We start from the raw sequence: 26,338 nt of genomic DNA, 5'->3' as shown, positions 1-26,338 counted from the left end.
GCCATCACGAGCCGCATGCTGGCCGGGCTGCGGCAGCACGGCAACTTCCCCCTCCCCGCCCGCGCCGACATGAACGACGTCCTCGCCGCCCTCGCCCGCGCCGCCGGGTGGACCGTCCACCCCGACGGCACCACCTTCCTCTCCTCTCCCCAGCCCCCTCTCCCTCCCCCGGCCCAATTCGTACGTGCGCCCTCTCCAGCCTCTTTTTTACTGCCCTCATTACTCACCTAGCAGATGTTCGGATTTTGCTTGCTGGAGCAAAATCCACTTTCCGTACGATAATTCAAAACACTGTGAATGACAAATGTATCGATTTCACAAGAAATGATTCGCATTGCGACCATAACACATTCATGTTCTTATTTATGTGCAGCAGGGTGCTTTCCAGGCCACTTCTCTGGAAACCCCAGTTTTTACCAACTCTCTGAACAGCTATGCCGTTGGGACGCCATTAGATTCCCAGGCTTCAGCCCTACAAACAGATGATAGCCTGTCACCGTCGTCATTGGACTCAGTCGTGGTGGCAGAGCAATGCATAAAGAATGAGAGCTTTGGGAATTCAAGTTCAGCCAATTCTTTGAACTGTATGGGTAGTGATCAGGTGAGCAGAGTTTCCAGTTTGATTCTCTTTACGGATGCTTGTGGTATGCCAATGTATATAAACCAGATATTCTAATTGCATCATATAGCATTATTTGTACGGACCAGTAATCTATCATGCAATTGCGTTGTCGAGTTCACTGATCCTTCATTTCGCAGCCCGCCTTTTCGTTTGGGCTTTCTGATTTAGCAAATTGAATTGGGTGGCAACCTCATGTTTTTCTTTTATTGTTCAATTGGAACAGCTATTGAGAGCATCAGCAGTATGGGCGGGTGATTACACGAAAACTCCATATATACCATTGTACGCCTCTTTGTCTGTAAGTTCCTGGTGATTGGTGAACCTCTTGATCTCATATCTGTTATGTTAATCTCGTTTCCTCGCTTCCTTTGTTTGGCACCGTTTTCAATATACATATGGGTGGAACTGAGTTTTTATGCTTTGATTAAGAACTTTATGTTTGCAAACTTGCACATTTGCACCCTAAACTTGCAAGCTTGTATCACTTGCCGTTGGAACTTGAAATTAGATTATAGCCACCCTAACTTTTCTATTTTAATCTATTTGGTCATTTACCTTCTTTTTTTGAACAATCCGATGTTGCGCATGTCGTTTGAGCTGGACTGGGTGAGTAGATTAGGTTGCTTTGCTGTTTCCATCTGATTTGATGCCTTGCCATCTCTCTCTTGCTAATTGGATGTCATGTAATAGATGGCCAAGAAGGTTCAAGAGAAATGTTTAAAGGGGGTAGATATAGTACTTTGCAAATCTGCTTGTATGTTTTTACTGGGTTTGCCCCTGGTTGTGAGTCCTCTCATGGCTAGGTGCATGTGTAAGTGTAACTTGAATACTTAACATAGCACCAAAGTGGCAAAGTTCACACGAATTCTCTGAATCTGACTAAGAAATATAGAATCATACCGTATGCAGCCCGTTCTTTTTAAGATTATGCATTTAAAATAAATTGTAAGTTGTGAACTCTATGTTTTCTTTATCTACCAACCATATATTCCCGAAATTTTCACATCTATGATCTATCTATCACACCATGCTTTAGCATTGTTGCTGTTGCTGTAGATGGGCATTATCAATTGTTATTGCCAACTGGTTGATCCTGAGGCTGTACGTGCTGAACTAAGGCATCTGAAATCTTTGAATGTTGATGGAGTTATTGTTGACTGTTGGTGGGGGATTGTAGAAGCCTGGACTCCTCAAAAGTATGAATGGTCTGGCTACAGGGACCTTTTTGGTATCATTAAAGAGTTCAAGCTAAAAGTTCAGGTTAGAATACTATCACGACTTATGACATTTTCTAGGATACTATTACTCACACATCTGACATTTTCATATTTATTTTGTAACTTTGTACACATGTACTATTGGTGATTGAATTATAGCAAGTTACTAAATTATACCTGGCTCTCATACTAAGCATAGACTTAGACAAAAGTCATCCATTCATCGAATCCAAAGGGGACTCGACTTTCTTGAGTCTTGACATAATCAGAAATTTGACCTTCCAAAGCGAGGAAGTAACATGACTAAAGCTTTTGAGCTTATATGATGGATTTTCAATTATGAGCATGATGTAATGGCACAATAATATCCTTAAATTAGATAAGCTTCTCTTATGTCCCTTGTCATATTGAACTCAGACTTACATTGGCTAACAAGTGTTCTTTAACAAATTTAAGGTTGTGTTATCATTTCATGGGTCTGGGGAGTGTGGATCTGGTCCTGTGTTAATTGCTCTTCCTAGGTGGGTAATGGAAATTGCACAAGAGAACCAAGATATATTTTTTACCGATCGAGAAGGTAGGAGGAATACAGAATGCCTCTCCTGGGGAATTGACAAAGAGCGTGTCCTTCGAGGGAGAACTGGCATCGAGGTATTGGGTCATCCTTGGTAATTTTTCTTCTCTCTTCTATAAACCCTCCTTTAGCATCAGTGTTTATTTCACAAAAATAGCTGTCATTCTCCTTAAACGAGCATTACTTCGGTCTTTTCCTGGTGACATCTTCAATTCATTTAAAATGTTAGTCCTTTCTACACAGTTGTAATTGCAGTATATGTTGTAGATAACCAGTAGCTGTTCTGTTATTCGATACATTAAACTTGCATTGTATCGTCTTTAATCATATCAATTTTCTAATTGAAGGAGAGGCATGTATACTGAATTACTGATACTCGATGAGATTATATGCAGGTTTATTTTGATTTCATGAGGAGCTTTCATATGGAATTCAGAACCCTATCTGAAGAGGGTCTTATTTCTGCTATTGAGATTGGATTGGGTGCTTCTGGAGAGCTAAGATACCCTTCGTGTTCAGAAAAAATGGGCTGGAGATATCCTGGTATTGGTGAGTTTCAGGTATTTTACTTAAAACTCCAAAGCTCTTGCTTTTTTTTTTCAAAGAAAAAGACGTATTTACTTGAATTTCAGTTTCCAAGTTCGAACCATCAAGGACAGGGACATGTACTCTAGTTACCTTGTTTCCTGATTCTGAACCCTTCTCATTTTATCCATTGGTCCTGAAGGAGTGTAAAATATTACTACGTTGTTATGTTGTTATTAAGATGCAGTAGAGGAAAATATATGCGCAGTAGGACCATTCGAGAACCATATAATACTGCTTTATTAGTGTGTGGGCCATGACCTGGACTTAAGTTTTGGACTGCACACATACAAAAATGTCGTTCTACATTATGGTGGCATGCATAAGTTGTAAATGCATACAGAATATGTTCTTTTGTTGATTGCTTTGTTGACAGTGTTATGACAGGTATATGCAAAAGAACCTACGGCAATCAGCCTTGACACGGGGGCATTTGTTTTGGGCCCGTGGGCCTGATAATGCTGGCTACTATAATTCAAGGTCACACGAGACTGGCTTTTTTTGTGACGGAGGTGATTATGACAGCTACTATGGGCGGTTCTTCCTTAATTGGTATTCTGGAATCCTTATAGATCATGTGGATCAGGTGCTCTCACTTGCTACTCTTGCATTTGATGGAGCAGCAGTTGTGGTGAAGGTATGCTATATCTCGGTACAGTTGTTGGTTGGGCCTTGAAGCACCATATTATCTCTAATTTTCTATAAAGCTTCACATATATTCCTTTTCTGTTCTTCTCTGCCTCTCTAGTTTCCCATGTATATCACATCAATCAAATTTTGTACGTAATGGGTATCTGTTAAGCATTTTTTCTCCTCTATTTTATATTCCGGGTTGATCTTCTGTTAAAAGCAACCAAAGATTGTTGAAACACTGGTATAGTAATATAGCTTTGACAAGTTATGGGGAGTTGAATGCCTAATCATGAAGCATCCCTCAGATTTAGATGAGACATGGTAAGGAAGCTACTCCCTCTGTTTCAAATTATAAGATGTTTTGGACATTTCAATTTGGCCTACATACCTACTGAAATGAGTGAACAAACACAGTCTATATACATTTGATTCAGAAAAAGTTTGAACATCTTATAATTCGAAACTGAGGGAGTAATCATTTGATCGACTATTTAAAGAATTGAGACAAAAAGGAAGCTGAATGTTTTTACTTGTCCAATTTGTGAAATACTGTAATCATAGTATGATATACATGTATTAAGCTGATCACTTGCCTGGTCACATAGTACAGCCTTTCTATATAGCATATGATAAGTCCATGGAACTTACCCCTCATATTTCTCTTGCCAATTCGGCTGCTTCATGACAAGACAATTATCTTTCCTCAGATCCCCTCCATCTATTGGTGGTACAGAACTGCAAGCCATGCTGCAGAGCTTACTGCAGGATTCTACAACCCTACAAATCGAGATGGATACTCTCCAGTTTTCAGAATGCTCAAGAAGCATTCCATAATTCTTAAAGTGGTTTGTTATGGCCCAGAATTTACAGTTCAGGAGAATGATGAAGCACTTGCTGATCCAGAAGGTTTAACCTGGCAGGTGAGAGATGTTGTAAGAACTCTCTGCAGCTACAATTGCGTGTTTTTTCTTTCAGTGGGTTAATTTTGATACACTTGAAAATTTGCAGGTTATGAACGCAGCATGGGATCATGGTCTATCTGTAAGTGTAGAGAGTGCTCTTCCATGTCTTGACGTGGACATGTACTCTCGGATCCTTGACACAGCAAAGCCGAGGAATGATCCTGACCGACACCATCTCTCATTCTTTGCATACCGTCAGCGAACTCCATTCCTTTTGCAGAGAGATGTGTGCTTCTCAGAGCTTGAGACCTTCGTAAAGTGTATGCACGGTTAGTGACAGTTTTTAGAGTTTATAACTTCCCCATAGCACCATTATTTCATGGCATCTTCTTGATTCTTATCAATAAAATAATTATTTCCCTTTTTGGGTTAATAGAATAATGTGCATAACAATGTGGTCATGGTGCAGACTGTCAGTTTGAATCATATGATCCGCTCTGCTGTTACATTCAGTATGTGGATGGGACCAATAAAAGGGCATAAATCGAACATATCACCATTAAGCATTGCTGCCTTGTATCATTTGTGCTGTTACTCTTTAGAAGCTACCTCTGCATTCTTCCTGGTAGGATTATGATCTGATAACTAAATTGATGATTTTGTCTGCAGGGGAGGCTATCCAGAACTTTGTAGATTGAACTTGCTTTGGCGACGCATTCCCTGTTATGTTGCAGCTCGCGTTCTGCAAATTTCCGGATTCCCTGCGTAGCTATCACAAGCTTTAACTCATATTGCTGATTGCTGCGTTCCGGCCATCCCCGCCTTTGCTATGGGTCAGCTAACCAGATGGCACTGAAACTGTTGTGCTGGTGGTGGGCAAGGATTAGCATCCCTTATCTGTGGTACAGGGCTGATAGTTCAGCAAGTTTTTACCGTGGTGTGACCTAGCTTGGGCTAGAAAGATGGAAAGAATGGCGATGTATATATCTAATAGTACTACACTATCATGCTCTAAGATGCAAAGAAAGCGTCTGAATTCTCCATGGTAAGCTGCTCGATGACAAGTGCTTGCAGTGGGTTTCCGAGGGATTCCTTGAACTCGCTTTTCCCTTTCTATTTTCCTTTGAACCTTATTGGGACATTTGTATTTCCGTTATGAAAGTAATGGAAAGGGGTTATGCCCAGCTCAAAAAAAAATAAAATCTCCATGATGCCGAAACATCTTTCTAGACTACGACTGAAATTTGGACTGTCTGAGCTGAGGTTAGGTCTGAAATGGTTGTTAGTACTCTGGGAGCTTGTATATAGTATTTTGTTGATCCTAACTTTCCATACCAACAAAATCCAATGAGCACCCACTGCAAGCTGAGACCTCTTATTTGATGCTATATGTGCTGGCCATGGCATGGGCCTTTGAACCCGGATAAACAAATTCAAGTGGTTGCATGCCACCCAAGCCGAGAAGTAAAACGATGAATAACCTATTCAATCTGTGGTTCAAGGAAATCTGGCTTGGGTGGTATGCAACCACTCTAAGAGGTCACCTAACAATCCCTTAGTTATGAAGTTGGTCCTCCGGTAGGTCATCAACTTTGAGATCTACATAGTTACTTTACACAAATCATGAATTTTAACTCCATACAAAAATGATGCACCGGGCCAACACAATTTATCATTACAAAGTTCATGAAAAATGAAAATGTGTTCTTGATTTGATTTTGCATTTAGGTGGTTCACATTCACATGCTCCTGTATATCGGTAAGCACGACATGTGCTCAACATGAACTACCCATATATCCAATGAAACTTTTCTAATGAGAAGACACAAGAGCAAACCCTTATTTTCTTTGAAAAATGGTGATTTAAGTATTACACCTTGCCTCTGCATAACCAAAATGCACACAACCAAAAAGGTCCTCTGACACAAAAAATTTATAAAAAGACGAAATACGAAAAAACATGTAGAGTCCATATAACGTTTAGAGCGGAGGGAGGCCAATACTAAGATCATGTTGCCATCCATGTTGATAAAAGTATCCCTCATCATAGCCTCCAATCGTGTACACACCTCCATAAGCAGGTCTCGTTTCTCCACACATTGTAGACCATCAACGAAGAATCCCACACTATTGAATATAAATACTAAAGAGAGAAAATATAACAATTTCATGAAAACCAACATTCATACTTAACTACTCTCAAGTCAAATAACTCGATGCCATATCATAATTCATAAACACTATTTTTTCCTCGAATGGAATGCATTGGAGTATAAATGTTGTCTCTTCGGGAAAAAACACTAATAATGTTAGTAACTAGCTTATAGACGATGTTCATCGTAAGGAGCTGCCTTCATAGTGTTACTGCATTAGAACAACTAGGTAGTTGGCCATTTTCTTGTTTATAGAATGTGTTTTTACATAGATAAAAAACAAGTTGGGAACATTTTCAAATGCATGTTGCTTGAGAATGTATTTTTTGCGGGTTTGTGTTGTTGAACATACACAAGTGTGTCTTAGTCTAATTCACATCGTCTCGTTGTACTCCCTTCATTTTTTGTATACAAGGCCACAAACCCATATTACAGGTACCAATGCAAAATTTAATGTCTTCTAAGTCAATGTTGCAAGATAACTTGTCTCCTTGTTTGTCCTGTAAATTAATGTGTATTTTTCTCTCTCATACACATTAAGCCAATGATCTCACTCTCGCATACATGCAAGGAATAATTAATGTTTTTCTTTGCTAGTACTATGAGGCAAACATCATTAATATTGCATCGATTAGTGTTAGTAGTGACCTTGTATTTTTACAAATTATAATTTTTATAGTGGCCTTGTAAATAAAAATGGAGGGATGACAGAGTACCTAAGTGTGTTTGTGGGTGGGTGGAGGGAAGGGGAGGTGGGGGGGGGATGAGAGAGCCAAATTTGTACATAAGGGAGGCGAGGAAGATAATAATCATTAAGGAAAGATACAACACAAGAATATAGTTTCAAAATTGTAACTAATATGAATGTATCACAACATATATGTGGTAATATAAAAAGTACATTTCTATCAATTGCATATCAACCGGATTAGGTTGGAATTGTTAAATGGAATCGAGAAACAAACAAGAGAGACAACAAATGATTCAACTGTCTCCTTTTCATTGATGATGATGTCTTATATAGGATTACAAAGGGTGTCTCCAAGGGGTGTATGTACAAAGGCACATGAGCAACCGACATGCCAAAAGTAACTGCCTTGGTAATTAAGAAAAGAAAGGATTAACATAATTAATTAATCATAACACTCCCCCTAATCCATGCTTGTTTGTGTAAGCATCGTCATCTTGAAAAAGCTCCTCTAAAAAACCTGTGGGAAAAATATGAGGAGATAGGTGTTTGATATGTTGCTAAAACTCCTTCGAACCCAGTGGAAAAATAAGGAGAAAAATGATGCAACATATAATGGTTATTGCCTCTTTTAACTCAATACGAGAAAACTCATAGAATTAAGAGGTCAATAAATATGTCGTACATACTTTCCTAAAAACCCCGATGGGGAAAACTGAAAATATGACATATGATCTCATGTTGATATTACCTCATTAAAAACCTTTATGAGAACATGTATAGTAAACTCATGAAGGGAAAAGAGTATAATATGATGCATTGAACAGGAATAATTCAGGAAGATGCTCCCCCTGATTCTTGCAAAATTCGAAGCCGTCACATACCAATTCCATGAACACATTTCTGGAACATAAAAGTTGGTAGAGACCCGATGAACAAATCAGTCACATGATTTGACTTGCAAGATATGCAATATAGTGATATTGCTTACTATGTAACCTGTTTGCATCCGGGCAACACAAGAAACATTATCGTTGAGATAATGGTTGGTGGATGTAGCCATGAGGTCTATTTTGAAGACTCTTCATGGGAAGGCTACCACACCTAGTAGGAACACTAAGCTTGTCTATGATCCGACATAGTTGGGATCTGATCGATGTATCCAATGATATCGGTGTTCACATTTATGTGAAACTGAAAAACCAGGACAAGATGTTTGATGCCTTGGAGATATCGAAAGATATTCTTGAGTACCAACCAATTGTGTTTGGTGGATCCAATGGCATTATGGAACGTTCAGTCTCAATATCTCATTTCCATCATCTTTGGTCTAATAGATCTTTCTCTGCGTCTAGAGAATGAACTACCACGAGGGTTATGGATGGATAAGATTTGTCCACAATGAATTTCTCCAATATATTATGGATATAGACAACATAGTATACCATAATGTATGAATGAAGGTGCTCAAGTTGTAGTAACGAGCGATATTTTGGTTTACCAAAATCCTTCATTTTATACTCTGTCATTTGGATGATTACATGTGTCGTCATTACAAACACACAAACATGGATAATCATCATTGTAGGAGTAATCCTTTTGTATAAGGATCTCACTATGTCGGTTGTACCATATGTACCGACAACAATAAGTCTTATGATGACTTACTGATTTTTACACAATGTATGTTGCATTTTGCATTTCGATTCAGAAGTGAGATTCCATTGGGAATCAATCATATATGTCGATCCACATAGATATGTGATCACTATATCTATCAACTGCAGAGATAGATGATTTTGTACTGCCAATGATATAAATTATCAGAAAGAGATTCCACCTCTGGAGAATAGTTGGGTATCTGCGCGAACCCTTGTGCTACAATACTTGCTCCTTGTTTCACCACCTAGTTGTTCTCAATTCCGTTTCCAGAAGAAAACTGGTGTAGGTATTGCTTATGCATACCTTCCCATTACTGAGCAAGATCATTTCTACCTAGATTATACCCTTTGCTTGAGTTCAGTCCGAGTATTGTTCACACTTTGCCATGGCCATGGTCTTTGGACCTGAATCATGTGAAAGGTTTGCAATCTAGTTGAGAAATGTATGTCGACAATTGTAGACTTCCGGTTATATGATTCTTCAGAATCTATATATATCAATATATAGTTGATGGAAATATCGTTACCCATGGCGACTGCTCGCGATTTCCCAATGCGATTGAGTCGGGTATTCCGATGTCCCGGTCATTGTGTGCACTATGACCTGGGTTTGTGGAGGTTTCCCATCCACTGGGTGTATACTACCCATTATGTGCCTGTCAACATGAAGTTGACTTGCATTTACTGATTTAGAGGCCTTGATATCCTTGCTTGCGAGAAGCTGACTCCTGATGTACTTTTGCCATACATCTCCCCCTGTTGCATCGAACGGGGAGTGGAGTGGTTTTTGTTGGTACCTTCACTCTTTCAGGCGTACTTTTGCGGGATTGTAGGATTATGTGACACCTTTATAGTCAGTAAATGAATCTGGCAGGTTATTTGCAATGTGTTGCAAATCTTCTGAACGCATGGTTCAGATCTTTGAGTACGTGGATTTGAGGCAGAAATGTGTTGAATATTCCACTAATTTCCTGGCATTCTTTATGGTACTTGAATTCTCCCCCTAATGCCTGGAAATATTCCTCATTGAATCAGCATACTGGCCTTGAATAACTCCCCATGTGAGGGGTTTGAGGTATTGACGGTAATACAATTATTCCTCACATAGATCTCAACTATATGTTGAGGGGCCAATGATGTATGCAGGGTGGTGATATCGGTATGCAACCGAATTACCGCAGATGGGAAATACTTGGTAGATTTCCACGTATCAAAGATAAAGGGGAATAATATTATGCAGTTTGGTCAGGAGCGTGTAAAACTGCATGACTCCAACGTAAAGGTGGTAAGTTGCAATTTCAAAGTAAAGATCATGCAATGAGCTTAATTCTTTGGATAGGATTCTACCAAACCATTTTGAGTCTAGACAAATAGGACAAATTGCTAAACTTCAATCCAAGGGCCATAGAGAAGGCACTCAAGGAGAATTCAGCAATGTTATCCATTCGATTTGCTTGAAATCGATGTCAGGATAATGAGCCAATGGTTTCATGTGGATAAATCACACTTGAGACAATCGTATAGATATGCCTTTTAGAACCATGGAATACCTGAATGGTCTAGTCAATGGATGGGAAGAGCTACTTACCTCGACTTGATGCATTCAAGGAGTCTGAGTGGTTCAACGTAGACTTTAAGGTGCGCGAGCCTTAAAAATAGCTTCCCCGTGTCACATGCAGTGCACACAAAATACAAATACTGTTAGAATTTAGCATCATAATAATCATAAAGTATTGGAATTGCTGATAGTTCCGATTTCAACCCAATGTCTCGATGACCAAGGCGAGTATGCCAAGTTTGTCATGTACAAGACATTTTGGAAAACTATCTTGGGCGCAACATGTGCTACAGGCTGTGTAGTATGTGTATTACAATCCAGATGATACATAGAGAATGTGCTTGCCATATCCGTTGCATATGGTAAAGAGAAGTTAGTCCTCTTTGTTGTCATCATAAGTTTCGCTATGGAAACTATTTTGACAAACACCTCTATAGTTTAGTAGGGTATGAGTTAAACCAGGAGCAATAAAGCATCCTGACATTACTCGAGTACCCAGAGGGGTAGTAAATATGACTCGAGTTGAGCCAACAAATACCTCATCGCGTCTAGCGATTTTAAAATATCTCCTTTCCCTCAACGAGAGTGGAAACATTGGACTTCCCTGACTATAGAGTTTGTGGTGCATATGTCCACAAGGCACATATCATCTTTCATTGGATTAACTTCCGTAGAAATCTATATATAGACATGAAGATTCTCAATATGAAAATCACTGTCAGATATATATAATACATATAAATTTATTTGTCCCAAAGTGCGGATACAATATACCGTGATATACAATATATGATGACAACAATACTTATGTTGTTGATACAACATCATAAATGGACATAAATAAATATTGACCACTCAAGAGATTGAGAGACTACTCGTAGTCTCCAAACATGTCGGTTGAGGCATCTTCTACCTTCATGTTCTCTTCCTCATAGGGTCCCGTGACACCTGGTGATGTCGGGTTGAAAGTCGAAGTGAGCTTCAAACCTTTGCCCTTGAGTTCATTGTATCCCAGGAACATAAGTGAATCCTGGATTGCGCATATTATCTCACGGGATACAAGAGTGATCATGATGTCCATGACCCAGATAGGGCAGTGGTGGCCATTGAGGGTGAATGCCTCAAATTCTATAGCCATATGTTACCTCTATGGGTAAACCAGAGATAATTAACTTACATTGAGTAAATTAAAGATCATCATGGTTGATGTTGTCATGAACTTAGCAAAATTAATGGGTATTTCAAGAAATTGCATTGAAACCATTAATGTGAATCTCAAATTGTTAAGTATGACACCTTGAAGATAATCTCCAAAATGGAGTAGATCTCGCAGCACTAGGGAGTATAATCTGATGAAATCAGTAGATACTCACTCGTAATGTTTTATGTCATGACTTAAAAAAATGTGTGGGAGAGCACTTTGTAAAGCAACCATAATGTCGAAACGACAAAATCTAGGCTTTATCAATAGTCATCGATAATCTGCATATGCAGTAGATCTGTATGACTACCTTGTGGTCTCAAGCATCAATTTGAAGAAATCACTTTGCATTTTGCATCTGTATTTGCAAGAAATTGAAAATCTCAATTGCAAATAGATGTATTAATCTTGACATATAGCGAACATGGAGATACATACATTCCGGGATACATCGTACTCAACGGATAAACAGTACTGCAAAGGTACTGAATTTATCTTGCAAGAGATTTGAAATCTCTATTACAAATAGATGTAATTAATCTCAACACGTGATAAACGTGGAAATATATTACATCAACTTAAGATCTGGAATACAATTCAGTAATCAATAAAAATACACTACTATTGTAATGAATAGTAATGATGTTGCAAACTTGATGCTCAAGTGAAAAACTTGAATTGTATAGACCTCAAATTAAATGAAATGATCTTATATCAAGTTGCAAGATAATTCAGCAAAGTGAATTAATATTTTGCGAGAGAAAATTAATCTCAATCACAATGAGATTGTTTCGCGAAGGAAAATATATTTTCTCAATCGCAAATCGATATTGCTGTGCGAGAAAAACTTAATCTCAATCGTAAATAATAGATATAGTTAATCTCAACATGTAAGAAACATGGAAATATATTACATCACATTTATGATCTGGAATACATAGTATTCAACAGAATACAATACTAAAATAATAGTACTGTCATTAATAAGAGCCCAACAAAAGAAATGCAAGGACTTATCCGGACATACAATAAAGTAGGAATCCTAAATTGCAAATTTCACGGAAGGATAAGATTCCATATCTCTGTCTCTTCGTGTGGTTAACACCATTGAAGGACCTCGCGTGCGGTGCCTCGCGTTGGAGGACTGACACTGCGGTGTACCACGGGCGCGAGCGCCGCGCGTGGTAGGGACCTCTCCAGAGAAAGGGACCCGCTACGACAGTCGGGAAGGCCGCGCCATGGCTGCCGGCCTGGGCGGCGCCAGGGACGCCGGTGCTCAGGGGATCCGGCGGCGGGCGCGGATGATCAGTCACGGGCGTCGCCGCCAGGTGGAGGCCGGGCGTCCACTGGCGCGGCGCCGCCACGGTCGCGCGCAGGGCGGCCGGACGCGGGGCGGCGGACGGAGGCGGTCCAGCGCGGGGCACGGCGCACGGAGGCGGCACCCGCGGCAGCGATGCGGCGTAGACACCTGTGTAGAGCACTGCCCTCGCTGTCTGCACCTTCGTCTCTCACTGAGGCCGAAGGTCATGGCTACGTCGTGGGCATCGCCTCCATTGCAGGCTAGGCACCGCTGCCACGACCTCTAACCACAGCCTCTCGCGTGATGGAGACCGGGCCGTGAGGCTTGCCTGAAGAGACACGGAGCGTATTCGGCTCCGTGAATGCCAAAGGTACTAATTCCTCACGATAGCCTTTGTTATTTGCAAAAGTAAAATGAAAATTAGCACCTCGTTCATGTAGTAATCAGTTCATCTGACTCCGACTTCTCTCTTTCTCGAGGCCAATCCCGTGGAATCGAGGGTCACATGAGGTCAGGACCGCCAGAGTTGCTCCCTCCTCCATGCCGGTTATCTATTTCGTCTGGCCTTTCCGTCCGGCTGAGGGGGCGATGCAGTAGCGAGGAACCGCTGCGTCGATGGAATCGCTCTTGCCGGAAAGCAGTGCTGATAACGTGTTAAATGGAATCGAGAAACAAACAAGAGAGACAACAAATGATTTCCTGTCTCCTTTTCATTGATGATGATGTCTTATATAGGATTACAAAGGGTGCCTCCAAGGGGTGTCTGTACAAAGGGACATGAGCAACCGACATGCCAAAAGTAACTGCCTTGGTAATTAAGAAAAGCAAGAATTAACATAATTAATTAATCATAACAGGAATCATCATCTACAACCGGTTGGTCCTCTTGTGGATTTGCATTTTTGGTAATATTTGAGCTAGAAGCGATGAGTTTGAAAAAATGAATATATTATTGTTGTAATCTTTACTTTCAGCCATCCGTCATTGATGAGTTAATTGAGGAGTAAAATTAAATTTCCAAATTATAATCTTATTGTATCTTATTAGTTAGTAAAACCACTGTCTTACTCCTGTAATAAATAAATAAGCTATTGTCTTACCGTGCTGGCACCCTATCTCCGCATTTAGTTTATTTACTTGTCTAATATAAGTGGCACAACAATGTCCACAACCACATAGTTGTGCCAAATGACTAGCCAGCTCACTGCACGTGTGGCTGTGGAAGACATGAATAATAGATGGTGTTAGACCAGCTGGCGTTAGACTAAATAAATATTCTTTTTTCCTAACAACCTACTCATAGTGGGGAGTATTATATAGTAGTATCATGCATGAGTACGGACTCGGGAGCCAAAAGCAATTTCCGTATCAGAGTGCAGAGTGCGGACGTTTGAAGCTCGACCTTCATGGAAGCCGAAATTTTTAAATAATTCAAAATTCAAATTTTTCGGTTTCAAAAAAATCTGAAAAAAATATGGAAGTAAAGAAGGATGTTATGTGTATGTGTGTAAAAATTTAGGATGAAATACCTTGAAATACGATCTGCACAAAAAAAACAAATTCATGGCCTGAAACGATGAATAGTGTCATGTGTAAAAAAGCCTCAAATTTGTCTTTTTTGCACAGCCCTCATTTCAATGTATTTTTTTTCTAAAAATTTACACACATGTGTGTTACGCCTTCACTTATCCCTGTATTTGTTTTCAGAATTTTTTGAAATATAAAAATACGAATTTTCATGAAATTTGAGTTTCAAATTTAAAGGCCTCCATGGAGCTCGGGAGCCAAAAGCAATTTCCATATCATGCATATGATACTATGGTATGATACTACCTTTATAGTGCATAGTATCATAAAATAGTATCACATATGGTCTTATTTATTTACATGCATGACACATAGTAGCATAACATTTAACATGATACGGTATCTATCTATTTTACTCTAACCCTTTCTATCTCTTCTTTAATTGTGTGTCACATCAGCATGTTTGCTAGTTCCAAGATTATGATACTAGCTATGATACCCCCACTATGGCCAGCCTCATGGCTGTAGCACCAACGAGAGTGGAAGCGACACTTGCTCAACCGGCCTGTTGCTTCCAAGTCATCTTCCACTCATATGAGGCAATTGAGTGCAAACGAAATCATGCAGAGGATGGCGCTGCATCGCATGGGCTCCCGCTTTATGGTCCTTGACCCGCGAGCAAACGGAGATCGAGGCACCAAACCGACTGTTGCCGATACGTTCCACTATAGATTTTCCTGCCTCTCATGCCTCTCATGCTTCCCTGCCTCTCGTGCTCCTCCAATTCGAACTCCGGGCATGCAATTCTAGACGTTTGTGTAACAATTGGAGCAGGGGATTAGCCGACTATCCTTGGAAGATTCCTGATGCCTTCTATGCCTACCGCACATGCTTATGCCTATCAAATTCGCCTATCAAATTCAGATCCTTGTTCTGTAGAGACACAACCCATAATACATGAAATGGCATTGGATACTTATAAAACAAATACTCCTATGTAAATTTTGAAATAAGGTACTCAATATTCATGTTAGATCTATGGCTTAGGGAAGTCATGTTCCTTATAAAAGGTTGGGGATGGTACGTAGGTGGCAAGGTGAATTCGTTCGTCCTCTGTTAGGTCAGTTGCAACAAATCTCCAAGTTAAGAGCTTATTCCCCCGGTAGGTTGGCAACCACTTGAATTTGTTTCTCCTATAACAGGTTTCTTAACAATCCCTTAGTTATGAAGTTGGTCCTCTGGTAGGTCAACAACTTTGAGATCTATATAGATACTTTACTCAAACTATGAATTTTAACTCCATACAAAAGTGATGCAAGGCCGACACAATTCATCATTGCAAAGTTCATGGAAAATGGAAATCATGTTCTTGATTTGATTTTGTATTTAGGTGGTTCACATGGTCTTGTATATCGATAAAGCACGACATGTGTTCAACATGAACAACCCATATATCCAATGAAAGTCTCTAATTAGAAGACACAAGAGCAAACCATACTGAATATAAATACTAAAAGAGAGAAAATATAACAATTTCATGAAAACCGACTTCATACTTCACAACTCTCTCAAGTCGAATAACTGGATGCCATATCATAAACACTATTTATTTCTCATATGGAATTCATTGAAGTACAACTGTTTTCACTTTAGGGAAGAACACTAATAATTTTTGTAACTAGCTTATAGATGGTGTTCATCCCAAAGAGCTGCCTTCATAACGTTACCGTATTATAACAACTAGCTAGTTAACCATTCTTATTTATAGAGTCTGTTTTTACATAGACCACAAAGAAATAAGTTGGGAACATTTTCAATTGCATGGTGCTTGACAATGTTTTTTTGTGGGTTTGTGTTGTTGAACAGACACAAGTGTGTCATAGTCTAATTCACAATTAATGTCTCGTGGTATCGAAGTGTGTTTGTGGGTGGATGGAAGGGGGGGGGGGGTTTAAAGAAGACACAACACAATAATATAGTCTCAAAATTATATTTGATATGAATGTATCACAACATATAAAATAATAATTGATATGAATGTATCACAACATATATGTGGTGATATAAAAACTAAATTTCTATCAGTTGCATATCAACTAGATTGGGTTGGAATTATCATCTACAACCGGCTCATCCTATGGTGGATTTGCATTTTTGGTAACACTTGAGCTAGAAGCAATGGGCTTCAAAAATGAATACATTGTTGTTGTGTTCTTTATTTTCATCCATCGGTCATTGATGAGTTAAATGAGGAGTAAAATTAAATTTCCAAATTATAGTATTATTCTATCTAATTAGTTAGTTAAAGCATTGTCTTACTCGTGTAATAAATAAATAAACTATTGTCTTACCCTCCTCACACCCTGTCTTTGCATTTTGTTTTCTTATATTTATCTATTTTTAATATAATACAATCCAAGTTGTTCACATATACAAGCATACACTCATTCCTATGAATGCACGCATGCATATCCTATCCCTATGAGCATTTCTAAAAGACTGAGCCGGCACATTGCCGGAAGACCTGGAATAAATTCAAAAAAATACAAACACCAATGTCAAGTCTGGAACTTAAACTCTGGTGGACAGGGGATACCACTGTCCTCGTACCATCCAACCATAGATTGATTTGCTATTTAATTTTTTTTGGGTCATATATTTATAAGAGGCACAACTATGTCAACCACCTACTCCGGGCATAAAGCTAGCTGCATGTGTGGTCGTGGAAGACATGGAACATAAATGGTGATACAGTTGGTGTTAGACTAACTAATATTCTTTTATTTTCTAATTGAGAAAGTATAAATGACAAACTATTATTGGGATGAATCGAATCGACGCGGCCCCATGTACAATACCGATGGTTCTCTCATGGCTGTAGCACCAACCAGAGTGGAAGTGACATTTGCTCATCCGACATGTTGCTTGCAAGTCATCTTCCACTCATGTGAGTCGGCTGAGCGCAAACGGATTCCTGCGCGGGATGGCGTTGCATCGCATGGTCTCCCGCTTTATGGTCCTTGACATGCGGGCAAACGGAGATCCAGGCACCAAACCGATTGTTGCCGATATGTTCTACAATAGATTTCCCTGCCTCTCGTGCCTCTCATGCTTCCCTCCCTCTCGTGCTTCTCTAATTCGAACTCCAGACATGCAATACTAGATGTCTGTGCAACAATTGAGGTAGGAGAGTAGTCGACTATCATTGGAAGATTCCTGGTGCCTTCTATGCCTACCGCACATGCTTTTGCCTATCAAATTCAGATCCTTGTTCTGTAGAGACATAACACATTATACACGAAATGGCATTGAATACTATAAAACAAAAATACTCCTATATAAAATGAGAAATAAGGTACTCGTATTCATGTTGGCAAGGTGAATTCGTCTATGGCTCAGGGAAGTCCCGTTCCTTATAAAAGGTTGGGGATGGTACGCAAGTGACAATGTGAATTTGTGTGTCCTTTGTTAGGTTCGTTGCAACGAATCTCCAAGTTAAGAGCTTATTCCTCCGGTAGGTTGGCAACCACTTGAATTTGTCTCTCCTCTATCAGATCTCCTAACAATTCCTTAGTTATGAAGTTGGTCCTCCGGTAGGTCAACAACTTTGAGATCTATATAGATACTTTACACAAACCATAAATTTTAACTCCATACAAAAGTGATGCAAGGCCGACACAATTCATCATTGCAAAGTTCATGGAAAATGGAAATCGTGTTCTTGATTTGATTTTGTATTTAGGTGGTTCACATGGTCCTGTATATCGATAAAGCACGACATGTGTTCATCCGACATGTTGCTTACAAGTCATATTCCACTCCTACGAGACAACCGAGCACAAACGGAATCCTGCGCGGGATGGCGCTGCATCGCGTGGGCTCCCGCTTGATGGTCCTTGACATGCGGGCAAACGGAGATCCAGGCACCAAACCGACTGTTGCCGATACGTTCTACTATAGATTTCCCTACCTCTCGTGTCTCTCATGCTTTCCTGCCTCTCATGCTTCTCTAATTCAAACTCCGGACATGCAACCCTAGACGTATGTGCAACCATTGAGGTAGGAGAATAGCCGACTATCCATGGAAGATTCCTGGGGCCTTCAATGCCTACTGCACATGCTTATGCCTATCAAATTCAGATCCTTGTTCTGTAGAGAGTAGAGACACACCACAAGTAATACACGAAATGGTATTGGATACTATAAAACACGATACTCCTATGTAAAATGAGAAATAAGGTACTCGGTATTCATGTTAGACCTATGGCTCAGGAAAGTCCCGTTTCTTTTAAAAGGCTTGGGGTGGTACGTAGGTGGTATGGTGAATTCATTTGTCCTCTGTTAGGTCAATTGCAACGAATATCCAAGTTAAGAGCTTACTCCTCCAGTAGGTTGGCAACTGTGAGAGCTCTATCTCAGTCCTCTGTATAAATAACGAATTCGGACATCTGGCCAAAGTGATGGCCCGAGCCAATTGACCGTAGAAGCCGATGAATGATCTTTTTTAGGGGAAAGATTGTAATTATATTAATAAACATCATCACCATTACAATCAGATAGCATCAGCAATTCCAGATGCGGAGGTAGTTGGCCCAAATAGATCGCCCCTCTACCATTGATCTGAGAAAGCTTAGCTAGTTCATGAGCACACTTGTTGACCTTGTGAAAACTAGGTTAACCGTATGCTTCAGCAGGGACGGGATTCGTGTTAATATAGGCAGAGAACATACAAGGTTGTTATGCCATGGATTAATCTCCAAGTCATATCACAACGACATAACTTGTTTAGATTACAAGGCAACTATCTTATCTCTAGAAACTAAGTTATCTCTAACGGTTTATGCAACACCGTATGATTACAGCTTTCAACGCTCCCCCTCAATTGAAACTATCCACGTTAAGATTGTGTCTAAAAGATGCTAGCTGTTATACTCAGAGTGATTTAGTAAAGCCATCTGCAACTTGATCTCCAGTGGTTATAAACCTGATGTTCAACTGTTTGCTGGCTACTCTTTCACGAACAAAGTGATAATCAATCTCTAAATGCTTAGTTCTGGCATGAAAATGGAGTTAGCAGACAAGTATGTGGCACCAAGATTATCACACCAAAGAGATGATGTTCGTGGGTGTGGAACACCCAATTCTGTCAACATATTTTGCACCCATATAATTTCAACCATAGCATTTGCTAGTGTTTTATATTCTGCTTCTGTGCTTGAACTGGACATAGTAGCCTGCTTGCGAGAACTCCAGGAAACTAGATTGCTGGCCAAGAAAACTACAAACCCCCCTGTTGATCTTCTGTCATCAGGGCATCCTACCCAATCTGCATCTGAGAAAGCACTTACTAGCATTGAGTCTGACTTACCAAGCTTAACCCCATGGCCCTTTGTTGCTTGAACATACCTGAGTATTCTTTTCACAGTTGTAAAGTGTACATTGGTTGGAGCATGCAAAAATTGACAGACTTTATTTACTGAGTATGAGATATCCGGCCTAGTCAAAGTTAAATATTGTAGAGCTCCTACAATGCTTCTACACTTGGTAGAATCTTCTAGCTCAAGTACCTTTCCATCATAAAGGGACAGTTTCTCAGAAGTTGACAAGGGTGTGGGTGATGGCTTACAACCCTTCATGCCCGCTCTTTGGAGTATGTCCTGCATGTATTTCTCTTGTGATAGCACAATACCATTTTGAACATATCTTACCTCAATGCCAAGGAAGTAGTGGAGATCTCCTAGATCCTTGAGAGCAAAGTCCAAACGCAAATCCTTGAGAAGAGCTTCAACTACTTGGGAACATGAGCTTGTGACAATTATATCATCAACATAAATAAGCATATAAATAGCGACTCCTCTCCGATGATAAAATAACAATGAAGTGTCTCCCTTTGTGGGCACAAAACCAAGTGATTGCAATTTGGAAGAAAACCTATAGTACCAGGCTCGTGGTGCTTGTTTTAGACCATACAAGGCATTGTCAAGTTTGCAAACATGTCGTGGTAAGCGTGGGTGCTCATATCCAGGAGGTTGCCTCATAAACACTTCCTCTTCCAGAACACCATGCAAAAAACGTGTTCTTCACATCTAGTTGTCGCATGCAACAATTTCTAGATACTGCAAGCGAAAGAATTATTCCAATAGTGGCAGCTTTAACTACACGATTGAAAGTGTACTCATAGTCAATCCCATACCTTTGTTTAAACCCTTTTGCAACCAAACAAGCCTTGTACCTGCCAACGGTGCCGTTAGACTTTCATTTTATCCTGTAGATCCACTTGCAGTCAATCACATTTCTGCCCTTGGCAGGAGGCACCAGTCGCCATGTTTTGTTTTCCATAAGAATAGAATATTCCTCATCCATAGCAGCTTTCCATCTGGACTCACCAAGAGCCTCATCCAAGGTTTGTGGTCCACCTGTAGAACAGAAAGAACCCCAGCGAACACAACCATCTTTGTAAACTTTAGGTTTAGTAATACCACTTTCAGACCGGGTATGGGGACGTTTAGGTGGAGGTTGAGGAGGCCATGAGATTTGCTGTTGTAGACGATTTTGCTGCTCAGGAGAAGCATCGGATCCCCCAGTCGTAGAGGATCCATCATGATCAGCATGCAGCGGATCAGACAGCATCAGCCAAACACCCCCCACAACACCGCCACTTGGCAGCTCCAGAGAGGATGCATGCGCCCCACTAGAACCACAAGAGCCTCTCGGAGACGTCGCGCATGCAGGTGACCCACTTGTCCCGCCTGGCGCTGGCGTCGATCCCGGAGGGGATGCGCCTGGTGCGGCCGCAACATGCAATTCCGAGGAGCGAGTGCCGCTAGAATCAGCTTCGGGAATAGTGTCTGGATCTTTTGTGTTGGAGTCTGTTTGCTGCATAAAATCAAAAGCATTGTCGCCGATTTCTTCATCAATTTCCCGCACACTTGCACCAGGGTTATGGGACATAGACATATGATCAGAATTTAGTCCTCCCCCTGGTAGAAAACCCGACATAGGTAGAAGGTGAGATGGAAGGATGACTAATTCTTTGCGAAGTTGGGCGTCGGCGTTTAGATGTAAAGCAGCAAATGGAAAAAATTTCTCATCAAAAACAACATCCCGGGAAATATAAACACGACCAGAGGAGACATCAAGGCACTCATATCCCTTGTGGATATTGATGTAGCCTAAGAAAACACATTGCTTGGAGCGGAATTCTAGCTTATTCTTGTTTAAGGGGCGTAGGTTTGGCCACACAGAGTAGCCAAAAATGCGAAGGAAGTTGTAGTTTGGTTTAATACCAAAGAGGCGCTCTAAGGAGTTTTATTGTGTATGACTCAACCAGGGACACAGTTTATAAGATAGACCGCCGTAAGAAACGCTTCATCCCAAACTTTTAAGGACATGGAGGTGTGAGCTAGGAGGGACAGGCCAACTTCGACAATATGGCTATGTTTACGTTCGGCAGATCCGTTCTGTTGGTGAGCATGAGGACAAGAGGCATGGTGGGAGAAATTTAGCTTTTGCTATTCGCCACCCCAATCGGTTTGCATGGATAAAATTTTCCGATCAAAGAGACGTTCAACATGTTGTTGAAAAAGATGGAATTTCTCAAAAACATCAGATTTATTTTTGAGCAAATAGATCCAAGAAAAGTTACTGAAATCATCAATGAAGCTCACATAAATTTTTTGTCTAGCAACAGAAATTGTGCGAGATTGTGCGAGGACCCCACACATCAGTAAACACAAGTTCTAAAGGAACTTTTTATTCACTAATTGATCGAGGATAGGGAATTTGATGTCTTTTAGCCATTTGACAAGCATCACAAACTAAGTGATAATCCTTTTATTTGACGCAGGAAGCTTAAAATCTCGAAGAATTCTTTGAACTACTGGTAGAGACTGATGCCCTAGACGTCTATGCCACCGAGATTGGATGTTGTTGTAATGCCTAGTGCTTGATGATGTGAAGGAGCATTCTGGCGACCAGAAACAGGGAACAAGCCACCTCTACTCTTGCCTTGGAAGATTGTTCTGTGGTTGGCCCGATCCTTAACCAAGAAAATTGCAGGGTACACTACTAGAAAAAAGCTATTAGTGGCGCACTATAGGTGCGCCACTATTATGACGCCATTACTAATAAATAGTAATGGCGCACCACATAGAAGTGCGTCATTACTAACAATTTTTTTTAATTGTTTTTTCAGAATTTTTTCCCTTTTTTTCTTAATCTGGGGTTACTATGGCTTAATCTTGGGTCAACATGCTTAATCTCAAGTCAAATCGCACTCCGTGGTCAAACTTCCCGAAAGGTCACCCATCCTCAAACTACTCCAGCCCGAGTACGCTTAACTTCTTAGTTCTATCAAACCCCGCACCAGCTCACTTAACAGACACTTGTTGATATATGTATCATATCAATCCTATTAAACCTTGTTGATGTCTAGGACTTTGTTCATGTTATGAGTGTGATGAAATTTTGAAAAAATATTTCAAACTTTCCGGTCATATTGCGTATCATATTTTGAACATTCTTTCAAAAAAAAAATCGCAACCAATTTTTTTCTGTTACTAGTGGCGCACCTAGCAAATGGTGTGCCATTACTAAGTTTGAATTTTTTTCCATTTTTCCCCTCTAGATCTTAAAAGCCCCGTATCTTTTATTCTGTTAGGTTTTTGGGGATTCTAAAAATCTTCAACAGGGTTCCCCCGGTTGAATTCGGATGTAACTTTTCGAGTAGATGATTTTTCATATAAAAAACTTTTTCATCGGAGGTCGTATGCAAAAGTTATGCCCATTTTACTAAATTGGAGAGAGATTTTGCAAATAAAGTCGAAATTCATATTTGTAAATTTTCCCAACAAAGACCACATATCATATGAGAAACTTATTTTCTTTTATTTTTTTGACATGGGGGGTGCATTTAGTAATGGCACACCTATACAAAGTGCGTCATTACTATGTGGCAGACTTGGTCAAAGTTAGTAATGGCGCAAAGGTGCGCCATTACTAAGTTGACATAGTAATGGCGCATCTTTACAAAGTGCGCCATTACTAAGTTTGACCAAGGTTTGACCCAGTCATACACATAGTAACGGCGCACTTTCTCAAGGTGCACCATTACTATGTCAACTTAGTAATGTCGCACCTATAGAAAGTGCGCCATTACTATGTGTATGACTGGGTCAAACCTTGGTCAAACTTAGTAATGGCGCATTTTTCACCTGGTGCGTCATTACTGTTTTGGTTACTAATGGCACACCTAAAAATGATGCGCCATTACTATTTAGTAATGGCGCGCCACATGTATAGTGCGCCATTAGTGTTTATATTGGCTATAGCTGTTTTTCTAGTAGTGGTAAATCTCAAGAAAGGCATGATTATATTTGATAAGTTTATAACCAGAAAGAAGGCTTTGATCAGATTTAGGAGCATGGAGAATATCTTTGAGTTCGAGAGATACATGGGGACTGTTAAGAGTAGAATGACCAATATGTGCTATATCCATACCTTGAGCACTTGTCGTGTGGATTTGTTCCGTGCTGGTGTAGCGATCACGGACAAGTTTTTCAAGCTCGCCTGTCACATGATCTATTGCTCCCGTGTCTAGGTACCAATTTGTGTCCACCCAGTAGGATTCTACAACCGTTCCGAACGGTTTCCACCTCCACCAACGCCAGCAGGATTGTGAACGTTGTTGTTGTAGCTACGATCGTAGTGCTTTCTACAGCGCCACACACCGTGCCCCATCTCTTTGCAGATTTGGCACTTCTCCTGCACACAGTCACCGCGATCACCTCCTCCTTGCCGTGGCGCCCCACCTGAGCTGTTGTTGTTTCCTCGAGAGTTGTCGGAGTAGCGTCTCCCGGTGTAGTTGTTGTTCTAGCCCCGGGAGCCGCCACCGCTGCTGTTTGCACCAGGGCGGCTGGAGTTGCTGCGGCCGTCGCCGCGGGAAGCATGGTTGATGGAGTCGTTGGACGGAAAGGAGGCATGTTGAGCTTCTATGCGGGACTCAGCAGCAAGCAGCAGCGAAAAAAGCTCACCAAGGTCGATCGGTTGATCGGCGGCAGTGCGGGTGGAGATCACCGACAAGAAACAGCTATAATCAGGCTCATGAAGGAGACCTTGCAGGATGTGGGAGACCACATCGTCCTCATCCAGAGGCTTTCCGGCGGCGGGCAGCTCGTCGGCGATGCTCACCATCTTGGTGTAGTACGCCACCGCTGACATGCCTCCCTTGCGCGTATGTTCGATGGAAGAGCAAAGCTGGATCACCCTTGCCCTCGACTGCGAGGAGAAACTCTACAACAGGGCTTTCCAGATGCTAGCGGCTGTGGTGAAGGAGCTAACCTGCAGCAACACTTCGCTAGACAGCGATGAGATCAGAAATGTAAGAACCTGTTGATCCTGCGTGACCCACACAACATGTGTTGGATTCGACGTCTACGTGACTTCTTTCTTCCCGGAGACCTCCTTCTCCACGATGATCACGGCCGGCGGTTCCATGACTGAGTCATCCAAGTAGCCCATCATGCCCGCCGCTTTCACGTGCGGCAGAACCTGTGCCCTCCAAACCAGGAAATTCTCCCGCATCAACTTTTCAGAGATAGTGTGACTGAGGGAAGCAAGGGAGGGCGCGGCCATGGCAGTGGATGAAGAGCTTGACATAGGCCTTGTTTGTTTCAGAAGTCCCATGACTTTTTTAGTCCCAACTAAAAAGTCCCTAGTCCCTACCCGTTTGTTTTCATGGACTAAATAGGGACTAGATGTCATTAAATGACATGCAAAAAGACCATATTACCCCTAGTAATGTACTAGAAGTTATTAAATGACATGCTAAAAGTAAGGGCACCGTTGAAAAAAGTGTCAAAAAAGTCCCAAAAAGACCCTCCATAGGGACTTCTTCCTTTAGTCCCAAATACCCCCTTTTAGTCCCTAAAACTCCCTTCTGTTTGTTTCATATGAGACTAAAAGGGGCATTTTTTAGTCCCTACACCAAAAAATCCCTGGAAACAAACACCCCCATAGCTAGATGCGATAGGAAGAGTTGGCTCTGAATACCATGTGAAAACTAGGTTAACCGTATGCTTCAGCAGGGACGGGATTCGTGTTAATATAGGCAGACATCATACAAGGTTGTTGTGCTGTGGATCGATCTCCAAGTTATATCACAACGACATAACTTGTTTAGATTACAAGGCAACTATCTTATCTCTAGCAACTGACTTATCTCTACCGGTTTATACAATACCGTATGATTACAAATTTCAACAAACCTCTCTCCCTATTTTTCAAAAAACAATGTGTGATCTAGTCTGCAGCAGGTCCCTAATCACTATATAATGAATGATCCTGACCATCGGCATCTCTCATTCTTTGCATACCGTGAGCAAACTCCATTCCTTTTGCACAGAGATGCTTGCTTCTCAGAGCTTGAGACCTTCATAAAGTGTTTGCATGGTTTGTCATAGATATTTTTTGGTCAGCCGATGCTGGAAAAATGATGTGCGATGGCAAGGACTCCTATGTGGTATTTAATCCGACGGCTCTGAATACCTAATTCACATATGAGACTGAGTATTATTTTAACTTTCTAGGATCCTCTTTTCAGCCGAGTATTAGATGTATTGATCGACACCGTTATAATTCAGTCCCATCAAATTAATGGCTCATTTTTTTAATTAACATGAGAATTTCCTTCGCCATCATCGTTTGTGTGTCCTTCGTCA

The 26,338-nt window shown here is 40.8% G+C and overlaps 1 protein-coding gene across 2 annotated transcripts; it reads left to right on the top strand.

The window, feature by feature from the left end:
* On the top strand, nucleotides 1-5,858 carry LOC123402403 (beta-amylase 8). Of its 2 annotated transcripts, none has more exons than XM_045096326.1 (10): nucleotides 1-180; nucleotides 377-601; nucleotides 846-920; nucleotides 1,679-1,882; nucleotides 2,296-2,490; nucleotides 2,809-2,973; nucleotides 3,375-3,635; nucleotides 4,339-4,551; nucleotides 4,640-4,862; nucleotides 5,203-5,858. In XM_045096326.1, the coding sequence occupies exons 1-10, from the start codon at nucleotides 16-18 to the stop codon at nucleotides 5,229-5,231; spliced, it is 1,755 nt and encodes a 584-aa protein (XP_044952261.1). In that variant the 5' UTR covers nucleotides 1-15; the 3' UTR covers nucleotides 5,232-5,858. The 2 variants fall into 2 exon arrangements, with proteins under 2 accessions (XP_044952261.1, XP_044952260.1); XM_045096325.1 differs by having other exon boundaries at nucleotides 374-601.
* The last annotated feature ends 20,480 nt before the right edge of the window (nucleotides 5,859-26,338 follow it).

Source organism: Hordeum vulgare, chromosome 6H (assembly GCF_904849725.1).
Source record: "Hordeum vulgare subsp. vulgare chromosome 6H, MorexV3_pseudomolecules_assembly, whole genome shotgun sequence".
Classification (NCBI taxonomy): Eukaryota; Viridiplantae; Streptophyta; class Magnoliopsida; order Poales; family Poaceae; genus Hordeum; species Hordeum vulgare.
Note: the sequence above shows the minus strand (reverse complement) of the source record. Positions and strands in the feature narration are given on the sequence as shown.

What these genes read in the sequence shown, in the direction of transcription:
- LOC123402403 (XM_045096325.1), top strand. Translation starts at nt 16, where the DNA reads ATGCTGGCCGGGCTGCGGCAGCACGGCAACTTCCCCCTCCCCGCCCGC. An exon ending in CATTGTACGCCTCTTTGTCT is followed by an intron (nt 921 to 1,678) that starts GTAAGTTCCTGG and finishes CTGTTGCTGTAG; the next exon opens with ATGGGCATTATCAATTGTTA. An exon ending in AGTTCAAGCTAAAAGTTCAG is followed by an intron (nt 1,883 to 2,295) that starts GTTAGAATACTA and finishes AACAAATTTAAG; the next exon opens with GTTGTGTTATCATTTCATGG.